Source organism: Dreissena polymorpha, chromosome 6 (genome assembly GCF_020536995.1).
Source record: "Dreissena polymorpha isolate Duluth1 chromosome 6, UMN_Dpol_1.0, whole genome shotgun sequence".
NCBI lineage: Eukaryota > Metazoa > Mollusca > Bivalvia > Myida > Dreissenidae > Dreissena > Dreissena polymorpha.
Genome location: NC_068360.1, coordinates 76,150,162 through 76,162,546, shown reverse-complemented (window position 1 = coordinate 76,162,546; position 12,385 = coordinate 76,150,162). Strand labels below are relative to the sequence as shown.

Sequence of the window (12,385 nt, the reverse complement as noted above, 5' to 3'; positions counted from 1 at the left end):
CACTGACCCCTGGAGTAAAAGTCTAACGCTCATACAATGAGTGATGTATTTTATACTTGATATAACCAATCCTCGTAGTGTCACAAAATATAACGACAACAACAGAACTCTCCAAATTATTCATTCGTTTCGCGTTGCAACGCTTTCTACTTTGCAGGTTTTTACATCGTCAAAAGATGCATATAATGGATATTTTAGAGCATGGTAAATGTTCACTACTACTGTTCCCTCACAAATATCATAACTACAACGAAAATTTGCGAATCTTAAACAATTATTTTTATTTTGTCAATTTACCAAAACGTGAAAAGGTCTCTTTAATTTAGTCCAATACTCCATCTGCAATAAATGTTGATAAAGCAAGATTCGGTCAGCATTTCACCTTGCATAGTTATTAAAAGTAGTTTTCTTAAATAATATCACTAATGAGAAAATTACATTTGCATTTTATACAACGATCTTTTAAAAGATGGTTTTCAAGGCAGATCGTTATGTTTTTTATGGTGTATCGAGAACAATCCCAAACCTTAGAGTTGCATGTAACCTTATTTTCGCGGGAACGTAATTTCCGCTTAGCTTGTTTGTAAACAAATAATTAAAAATAAATTCCACTAACAGAAAATGGGCGAAAAGGAAAAGGAAGAGTAAGTAATGTTTAGTTTGTTGTTTTAATTCTTTCAATTTATATTGTTAAACTGTTTAATTTTACAAAGTCAGAATGTAATATGTTTTCGCGAGAAAATCATTGTCTTTGTCAAACCTAGACACAATTGAGCATGATTTGGTTATTGCCATCAGCATTATTTAAGGAAAAGTAGTTTTCATGCATTCATTATTTTATTTAATCATGTATTTTCGTGGTCCTTTTTATCATATTTAGACATTATACAAATCTACAAATGCATAAACCATTTCAGTGAGTGAGTGACTCGCACTAATTTAATCAAATACTATCTATCTTTAAATACTGCCAGACTCCCCTCTGAGTACTACTGGCAGGTAATTGTGATATATAAAAAAATGTCAACAACAAAAAGTGTCATACCAACTTTAATTAATTGGGAAGACCCTTAAAAATGGTCTTTCAGCTGTTCATCTACCCAGGCAGATATTTTCTTAATGGGAAATAACGGTCCATACAATAACCAAAAAAGCACCGAAAAGCACTCAATTTCTCTCTATATATATGCAATATATCGTTTTTAGTGTGTGTTAACAAGTTTAATTAGTAATAAATGGTTACATGAGTGTATGTTTATACTACATTGTGCCCAAAATGGTAAATATCGGCAATTACCAACCGAAAAGCACTGCATGTGAAGACCAAAAAGCACTCAATTTCTCGCTATATATATGAATATTTGCGTTCCTATTGTGTGTAAACGGATTAAATTAGTTATAAATGGTCATATTTCATGCATATTTATACTACCTTGGGTTTATTATGAGGTATTAATGTCCAAAATTGGATAAATATCGGCAATATACCGACCGAAAAGCACTTCATGTGAAGACCGAAAAGCACTCAATTTCTCGCTATATATATAATATTTGCGTTCCTATTGTGTGTAAACGGTTTAAATTAGTTATAAATGGTTATATTTCATGCATATTTATACTACCTTGTGTTTATTATGAGGTATTAATGCCCAAAATTGGATTAATATCGGCAATATACCGACCAAAAAGCACTTCATGTGAAGACCAAAAAGCACTCAATTTCTCGCTATATATATATATAATATTGCGTTCCTATTGTGTGTAAACGGTTTAAATTAGTTATAAATGGTTATATTTCATGCATATTTATACTACCTTGTGTTTATTATGAGGTATTAATGCCCAAAATTGGATAAATATCGGCAATATACCGTCCAAAAAGCACTTCATGTGAAGACCGAAAAGCACTTAATTTCTCGCTATATATATATATAATATTTGCGTTCCTATTGTGTGTAAACGGTTTAAATTAGTTATAAATGGTTATATTTCATGCATATTTACACTACCTTGTGTTTATTATGAGGTATTAATGCCCAAAATTGGATAAATATCGGCAATATACCGACCGAAAAGCACTTCATGTGAAGACCGAAAAGCACTCAATTTCTCGCTATATATATAATATTTGCGTTCCTATTGTGTGTAAACGGTTTAAATTAGTTATAAATGGTTATATTTCATGCATATTTATACTACCTTGTGTTTATTATGAGGTATTAATGCCCAAAATTGGATAAATATCGGCAATATACCGACCGAAAAGCATATCATGTGAAGACCGAAAAGCACTCAATTTCTCGCTATATATATAATATTTGCGTTCCTATTGTGTGTAAACGGTGTAAATTAGTTATAAATGGTCATATTTCATGCATATTTATACTACCTTGTGTTTATAATGAGATATTAATGCCCAAAATTGGATAAATATCAGCAATATACCGACCGAAAAGCACTTCATGTGAAGACCGAAAAGCACTCCCGCGACAGCAGAGAATCACCGAAAAGCACTCAAGTTCTCTATATATACATGAAAGTTAACTATAAGGGCTGATTTTAATGGATTGAAAGATGTACATATTTATTTAGTCAATAATGACTTCATTAAATAAAAAGTTTAAATATAAAGCTCATTACTATTTTTGGTGGCCACCGAAAAGCACTCCCGCGACAGCACAGAATCACCGAAAAGCACTCAATTTCTCTATATATAAACGAAACTAAGCTATAAGTGCCGTTTATAATGGATTGAAAAGATGTACATATTAAGTTAGTCAATAATTACTTCGTTAAATATTGATTTAAGTTTTAAGATAAAGCACAAGCACTCAATTTCTCTCTATATTTAATATAATCAATGATGACTTCGTTAAATATTGATTTAAGTTTAAAAATAAAGCACTATATATATGTGAGGCGCGTTCTCATAAAAGTGGGCTTAATGCATGTGCGTAAAGTATCGTCACTGATTAGCCTGTGCAGTCCACACTGCTAATAAGAGACGACACTTTTCGCCCAAACGTGATTTTCGGTGAGGAGTGACTTCCTTGAAACTAAAAATACCATAAAAGCGGAAAGTGTCGTCCCTGATTAGCCTGTACGGACTGCGTAGGCTAATCTGGGATGACATTTTACGAACATGCATTAAGCTCCTTTTTCTTCCCAGAACACGACTCATATATACATGAGGTAGTTTGCCAACATAATGAATATGTTGCCCAGCTCTTGCCACGTGGAGGCCACCTCTTGTAAGAGCCGAATTTTGAAAAAAAAGGCTGAAATATTCCCAAATATTTATGCAAGAAATAAAAAAAAATAACCGGAAATAGTCTCATTTGTATAAACAAGAAATTAAATATTTGCAGCTGTTATTTTATATAAATAAATCAAGCACGTACACTTAAAAAAAAAATATATTTCTTTATTTAATGCTGAATTTTGCAAAATTAACGAGATTTATATATAACAATGTTATATTACTTCTTTATGGTTGAGTAAAAAAAAAACACAAAACAACATGTATAACATATAATATTTGTACATAATTTATAAAAAAGAAAAATAATGATGCACATGATATTTTATAATGTTGTTAAGTGCGCGTGCCATTGAACGTTGAGTTACGGGGGAGATGCGTATTAAATTACACATAATTAAAAGCTGATACTATTCTGTCAGCTTGATTTATAAATCATGTTCCATCACGCCAATATATCCATTGTTTCATGAAATTGTAACGCCATCAGACCCGAATGTATACACCATTTATTCCAAGCAGGTAAATAACAATTACTATAATAAAACAGGGGAAGTCTACACTGTGTATTTGCAACCTGCTGTGATGATCTTATCAGTTCAATACACAGGAACATGGCTACTGTACTGGAATTGGATTTACAGCCAAAATAACTGTTTTCATTTCAGTCTACACTGTGTATTAGCAACCTGCTGTGGTGATCTTATCTTATCATCTCAATTCACAGGAACATGGCTACTGTACTGGAAATATCGGATTTACAGCCAAAATAACTTTCATTTATTGCTGAAGTGGTGTGCACTTACAATTGATCCACCTCACCGTTGCACTTTTTTTATTAAATAAATTAATTTACTGAGTCGGCGCTAATATGTGAAGGTGGAAATTAAGAAATAAGATCTATTTTCGCATGACACTGAATACACATGATACATGGATAAAATATCAATAAGACACATTTGAATCTTTCATTTCTCCAAAAAATTAGCACGTAGTCACATATATATAAGATAGATTAAAGACCAGAAAACAATAAAAGTAAGACACATTTGCATCTTTCATATCTTAAAAAAACAACATGTAAATCTAAAGCAATACATTTATTACTGGCACTAGCTATTCTAAAAGTCGGCGGACAACATAAGTTCAAAGAAGGAACCACAATTAAATACGATCCATTTTCGAATGATACTGATTGTATAGCAAGTAGTCACATATTAATTCTAGCTTGCATTAGTTAAAATTATTTTAATTTTGTTAATTAAGTTCAAATAATCTGTTCTTTAGAGATTAAAAGGGTTTAAAGACGGCGCTAATAAAGTGTGAATGTGCCCGTGCCTTTGAACGTTGAGTTAAGCGAGAGGTGCGAATGCAATTACACATAATTAAAAACAGATACTATTGTGCCAGCACGTTGAGTGAATACTGCATAAGCGAGAGGTGTGGATTAAATCTTACAAACTGATATTATTATGTCAGCTTGAATTGTGCTGACATCTTTAACTCAACAGTATCAACTAATATAAATAAGAACAGCACAATCTAACTGGCAGAATATTTTTCTACAATGGCTAAAGTAGTATTGTTCGGCAATAGTTACATCAAACATCTATGTTGCTTTTGCGACGAGAGAAAAGGACTACACGTGCCTTATAATGTAATGTAATGTAAAATGGTACGGTCAAGGCGGTTTGAGAACGGACAGAATGAACACAGATCTGTACGGCAAGATGTTAAAGGAAAAAGGGGACATCGTCATCGTAGCTGTCGGCGGTAATGACATTACCCCTACATCACAACCCAAAGAGATAGTGAGAAGAATCACCGAAATCGTTAATGACATATCACGAAATGGATGTGAGCACGTGTACATCACAGAAATACTGACACGTGGAAATTTCTCAAAAAGTCCGGGCTTGCAGAAAATAGTCTTCGACAGACAGAGAATCAAAATAAACAAGTGCCTAGCCAAAACATTTAAGAACAATCAGGGCTTTTCATCCTTATATAACAGAGGCCGATATTCGGCTCCTTCCCAATTCTAAAAAGCCTTATTTTTTCCCAACTCTGGCTGAAAGACTTCCCAAAAAAAACGATTGAAATTCCCCTGAAAATCAAAAAAATAAACACAGCGGATAGTGTTTTGTAGCCAAGTTACTATTCGGTATAGTTTTACTGGTCTTGTAGATGATTGTAATTTCATTGAAAGCTTCCACGAGCGATAAACAAAGATGAAGGTTTATTTTGCGTAATTGTTGTCTGGTATCGATTTTTTCGCTACCAGTTCAGTTCAGGTATTTCCCCACTACCGCTAAGCCGAATTTTAATTGTATTTGTGTACCAGTCTAGAACAGAATATTGCGTAGTACGGGTTTTATTGTCGGTTTTTGCACGAGGGCCGCAAGGGAGGTCACCAGTGTCATCGCTGAATTTTAGAGATAACTTTTAGTTTACTGTTCAAAAACTGCTGTTACCTGTTGAAAAGTTTATCTGTTTGAAAATATAGCTGGCCAATCTTTGAAAAGAACATTTCCAGGTCATTAATTCATAACAAAAATAAAGTTAAAACCATTATTGTGACTGTTTAAAATTGATTAAATGATTTACCTGTGATGAAATGCTTTAAAAGTTTTTTTCCCAAAATGGCCATTTATCGCGCTTAAATTTCCCAATTTGCAAGGCTAGGGCTTCTTCCCAATTTCCAGATGAAAAGCCCTGACAATTTACTAAAATTTCCTGATATTAAATTCCCTGCCGACTATGCCAAAGATCAGGTTCATTTGGAGAGCCGTTCCCCGGGAAACAACGGCATGCGCAAATATCAGTGTCGACTACAAAGACTCTCCTAATGTAGTGTCAAACGCTAAATTCCATTACAATTTTGTTTATGTAATATTGGTGATATATGTATTATTATTATTTTTATTATAACATGTATTAAATCTTTGATCTAACGCATTGTCTTATTTTATTTTTTGTTTTGTTTTTTGAAAACAGTAATAGGAATTAACAACTTATCGTTCTAATGCACTTACCCTTGTCAGCGACCCTTCTGCATCATAATACGTTCCTCTGAATGCACAATATTTACACAAATAATTCAAATTTCTGTCTGACCAAGATTTATATTCTTCAGTATTTAAATTAGTACACTGGCGATGAAGCCAATTTTTGCAATTGCTACACTGAATAGTATCCTCATTGCACTCTAACGTGCATTCAATGCACGGAAATTCAGACATTTGTAAGCTATCCTGACCGAAAAACACAATTTACAATATCAAGTGGTGAGGACATGTTAAAATATGGGTATATATATACATTGCGTATAAGGGTCTGGCCCCATACTCAGGCGTGTTAAGTTACCAGCGTACACTCGATACTCGCGCAATGAATGGTTTTAATGGAACGATTAAAATCGCTATTATTAATACAAAGCACATTAACTAAAAGTCATGCTGCAATTTCTATTTAAGAGTTTCACGTCAAGTAGAAATACTTAAAACATATACACTAATTTACGTATAAGATGATAAACACCATGAAGTGCTTTTCGGTTGATACATTGCCGATATATTTATAACTTGCTACCAGTTTTTAGCTCACCTGAGCGATAGCTCGGGGTGAGCTATTGTGATCACTCAGCGTCCGGCGTCCGTCCGTCCGTCCATCTGTCTGTCTGTAAACAATTTGTAAACATCTTCTTCTACTAAACCATTGAGCCAATTTCAACTTAATTTCATGTGGAGCATCCCTAGGTCATGGGACAAAAGAATTGTTTAAAAAAATTTGATCACATAACCAAGATGGCCGCCATGACCATATATGGTAAAAACCTTAAAAAATCTTCTTGTCAGAAACCGCTCATCAGATTTTCAAAAAATTTCACAGGGATGACCTTTGAAGTCTCCCCTGAAAAAGTTGTTCAAAGAAATTTGATTCGTCAAAAAACATGGCCGCAGGAGCTCGTTGAACTTTGCATGTTTATTCGTTTTTGCCTATTTTGTGAAAACTTTCAAAAATCTTCCACATTTTTTGTCTGATCCTTTCCAAATGTGCACAGTGTCTTTATATCAATGAGGACACGAACCCTACAAAAAATGAGCATTATTGGTCCATGAAGTACAGAATTACCTCCCCTTGAATTGAGAAAATGGTGTTTATGCAATAAAGTCCAAATTTTTCATCCAATTCTTTCCAAACTTGTAAGGATTTAGCATGGTTCAAAATAGGGAAACAACTACGGTTTATGCATGTTCTTTTTATTACAGATTTGCCTCCCTTTAATTCATTCAAAATCTCATTTTACAGCAGAGATTCCAAATCTGATCTGTAAATGAGCCCCATATTTACTGCCAGTGCTAGGTTACCTTTTCCCATTTGATCATTCTTAAGTATTGGTCTTGTATCTGGGTTGGGATTTTATTTGGGTCATCTGGGGTCAAAAACTAGGTCACTAGGTCAAATAATAGAAAAACCTTGTGTAGACAATAGAGATCACAGTTTTCATCCAACCTTTATGAAATTTGGTCAGAATTCTTGATGAAATCTGGGTGGGATTGTATTTGGGTCATCTGGGGTAAAAATCTAGGTCAAATAAATAGAAAAACTTTGTGTTGACAATAGAGGTCACAGTTTTCATCCAATATTTATGAACTGTGGTCAGAATGTTTATCTTGATGAAATCTGGATTGGGATTGTATTTGGGTCATCTAGAGTCAGGAACTAGGTCACTAAGTCAAATCATAGAAAAACATTGTGTAGACAATAGAGGTCATAGTTTTCATCTGATCTTAATGAGTCAGGTGAGCGATTCAGGGCCATCATGGCCCTCTTGTTTATAAAAAATATATATTATATTCGATATTTAACATGACTGTCTCAGTCCTCTAAACCGAAATGATCCGTAAAATAAAATAGTGTCTTTGTGTCGTATGAACAAATCTGCACTAAAACTAAGATTAGATTCACATCGTACATCGAATAATTAATTGAGCACATGTAATTCAACAAAACTGTAAATTAATTCACACGAGCCGCACTGTTCGGACATGAATGAAAGGCGCCGATCATAACACAACTTCTCATCATTATCTGGAATATAATTAATTGAAGGTGCGAAAATCTATTTCCAAACTGCTTTGTGCTGATTAAAGAAGCGTACCGGCCGTTCGTTCACAAGTTGTTAATGATGACTTCAGACCTTAAAATTAAGTTTTAATATGAACAGACATTGACTAAATAAATATGTACATCTTTTCAATCCATTAAAATCGGCCCTTATAGTTAACTTTCATGTATATATAGAGAACTTGAGTGCTTTTCGGTGATTCTCTGCTGTCGCGGGAGTGCTTTTCGGTCAGTATATTGCCGATATTTAACCAATTTTGGGCATTAATACCTCATAATAAACACAAGGTAGTATAAATATGCATGCAATATAACCATTTATAACTAATTTAAACCGTTTACACACAATAGGAACGCAAATATTATATATATATAGCGAGAAATTGAGTGCTTTTCGGTCTTCACATGAAGTGCTTTTCGGTCGGTACATTGTTATATTGCCGATATTTATCAAATTTTGGGCATTAATACCTCATAATAAACACAAGGTAGTATAAATATGCATGAAAAATAACCATTTATAACTAATTCAATCCGTTTACACACAATAGAAACGCAAATATTCATATATATAGCGAGAAATTGAGTGCTTTTCGGTCTTCACATGAAGTGCTTTTCGGTCGGTATATTGCCGATATTTATCCAATTTCGGGCATTAATACCTCATTATAAACACAAGGTAGTATAAATATGCATGAAATATGACCATTTATAACTAATTTAAACCGTTTACACACAATAGGAACGCAAATATTATATATATAGCAAGAAATTGAGTGCTTTTTGGTCTTCACATGAAGTGCTTTTCGGTCGGTATATTGCCGATATTAATCCAATTTTGGGCATTAATACCTCATAATAAACACAAGGTAGTATAAATATGCATGAAATATAACCATTTATAACTAATTTAAACCGTTTACACACAATAGGAACGCAAATATTATATATATATATAGCGAGAAATTGAGTGCTTTTCGGTCTTCACATGAAGTGCTTTTCGGTCGGTATATTGCTGATATTTATCCAATTTTGGGCATTAATACCTCATAATAAACACAAGGTAGTATAATATGCATGAAATATGACCATTTATAACTAATTTAATCTGTTTACACACAATTGAAACGCAAATATTCATATATATAGCGAGAAATTGAGTGCTTTTCGGTCTTCACATGAAGTGCTTTTCGGTCGGTATATTGCCGATATTAATCCAATTTTGGGCATTAATACCTCATAATAAACACAAGGTAGTATAAATATGCATGAAATATAACCATTTATAACTAATTTAAACCGTTTACACACAATAGTAACGCAAATATTATATATATAGCGAGAAATTGAGTGCTTTTCGGTCTTCACATGAAGTGCTTTTCGGTCGGTATATTGCCGATATTTATCCAATTTTGGGCATTAATACCTCATAATAAACCCAAGGTTGTATAAATATGCATGAAATATAACCATTTATAACTAATTTAATCCGTTTACACACAATAGAAACGCAAATATTCATATATATAGCGAGAAATTGAGTGCTTTTCGGTCTTCACATGAAGTGCTTTTCGGTCGGTAATTGCCGATATTTACCATTTTGGGCACAATGTAGTATAAACATACAATCATATAACCATTTATTACTAATTAAACTCGTTAACACACACTATAAACGATATATTGCATATATAGAGAGAGAAATTGAGTGCTTTTCGGTGCTTTTCGGTGCTATTCGGTGCTTTTCGGTTATTGTATGGAAATAGCTAGCTCACAAACATGTATGAGATGAATTTATGCTTTAACTGATGATTTGCTAATAATTAAAGCTGAAAATAAGTCTTGTTAAGGGACGTGTGAATGTTTAGAAGAAAGTAGTGTGAATTCTAAGAAATATAAATAAACAGCAGATAGACATTAGAAATAAAGATAAAAAACCAGATAAGAACCATGTTATTTCACTTTCTAGTTCATCACTACTTGGAAAGTACTGTGTGGACCTTGATGTACCAGCGTCCATTAAATCAAAGGCGTTACAGTTGTGGAAAGAAGTAAAAGATGTTAGTAGTGAGCATGACAGTGGAAGTGTTCAAGCACTTCAATGGATCCCAGTTGTAATATATGTTGCTGCAATAGAATCCAGGTAACGCAATATGAGAAAATTGGGCTTTTAAGCAAAAGTCCAGATAAGGCGGAAAGTGTCGTCATTGATAAGCCTGTGCAGACTGCACAGGCTGATCTGGTTCAATGTTTTATGCTTATGCATTAAGCTCAGTTGTCCCATAACAAGGCTCATGTTATCAGTTGATGTTGTAAAACTGTGCCAAATACTTGTTACAACTTAAACACAGATTTAAATGACAATATAAATATATATAAGTGAACTTCATTGAAGTATAATTTAACACAATAATAACAGAGACAACACTTTTTGCGTTTATGGAATTAATAAAAAAATGTCTATTTTAAACCAAAATCCAGTCTACACGGACATTGTCTTTCCTGATTAGCCTGTGCACTCTTAGCCTGTGCAGAGTGCACAGGATAATCTGAGAGCACTTTACACCCATGAATGAAGCCCCAATATCTCAGAACTGGCTCATATACGTGTCAATGTTGTGTTTGCAGTCAGCCCTATGGCCCAGAGGATCCTCACAGTGATAAATCCAGTCCATGTTGCAGTCTTGGGGCTATACTGAAGGCCTCAGATCTCAAGTAAGTACTGAGCCCAGTATCATGAACTTTCTCTTTTTAGCTCAACTCAGATGAGAATTGAGCAGGGAAACAGATAAGATTTCTTGTCAATAAGTATTTACTACAAGCTTTTTGTAACAATTAGTTTTTTCCCTAAAAACGATTTGTCAATTAGTTGTTTTACAATTTGATAAAAACTGACATATATTTGTGGATCAGATGAGCGCTTTATTTTCGGCATTAATAATTATCAGCAATTCTTATTCGTTCATTATAAATTCACAGTGTCAATGGTTGTTAGTAAATATAAGTATTAATTATATATTGACAAATGGATGATGATGAGTCATTTTGTTTCAACCAGTTTCTACACTCCTACTTTTTAGTCTCAGAACACACTCATATTGCGAAACCCTCTTCATCAACAACAAACCAGTGGAAATCACGATGTTATCAGTTTTTCAGACACGGAATTGCCTCAGTGTTTTGAGCCGAATATTACAGTATTTCTGTCACCACCTGCACTATTAAATCTGATAGTATACTATTCACAATGTCTTTTTTCGCTGGTTCGGGTTGCATAACGAATTGCTAAATGTTGCATAACAGCAAACATTTTCCCAAACTTTTTGCGACGGAAGTAACTTTTTGTGTAGACACCACCCCGAACTGGTGTCTTTATAAACTTACTATGAACCACACGCAAGGTTAAAATATTCTAATTTAAATTATACACGGAATGGAGGATAAGGTAAAACTAAAACGACCACAAATTGAATGCAATTCGTTTGTCCATTAACATTATCATTTTCAGTACGATTGATTTTTTATGCTCCCCATATATATATGGGAAGCATATAGTTGCCAGTTTGGGGTTCCTTACTTCTGTCACACTTTTGTTACCGTTTCCAATAGCGCCTTCAATATTTTCAGGGGTTTTTTTTACTAAGAAAGTGACGCCGATATTCGGCGTCTTCCCCTACCAGAATTTTTCCCCTTAAAATACAATTTCCCCACCAAAAATATCATTTTTCACCAAAATATAATATTTTCTCTCCAAGAAATGTTTATTTTTCCTTGGGGCATTCGACAATTATCCAATTTGCACCATGTACAACGAATTCGCGCTCTCTCTCTCCAGACGAACACACAACATCTGGGAATCCCAGTTATTCTAAATATAGCTCTTAAATAACGTCATGTAAACTGGGCAACTAATTGTAATAATCATGTGACTATTTTACTGGATACGGGTCTTGCGCGAGAAGGGTGTTTCGTCAATTAATTACCGGAAACCAGTCG

The 12,385-nt window shown here is 33.8% G+C and overlaps 1 protein-coding gene across 4 annotated transcripts in view; it reads left to right on the top strand.

The window, feature by feature from the left end:
- Positions 1-509: 509 nt before the first annotated feature.
- LOC127833605 (retinoblastoma-associated protein-like) overlaps positions 510-12,385 on the top strand; it is an 82,447-nt gene continuing 70,571 nt past the window's right edge. For all 4 annotated transcript variants that reach the window (XM_052358958.1, XM_052358961.1, XM_052358960.1 and 1 more), the window contains exons 1-3: positions 510-644; positions 10,359-10,532; positions 11,018-11,104. In XM_052358958.1, the coding sequence (XP_052214918.1) occupies positions 622-644; positions 10,359-10,532; positions 11,018-11,104 (284 nt within the window). In that variant the 5' untranslated portion in view covers positions 510-621. The remainder of the gene's footprint in view (positions 645-10,358; positions 10,533-11,017; positions 11,105-12,385) is intronic.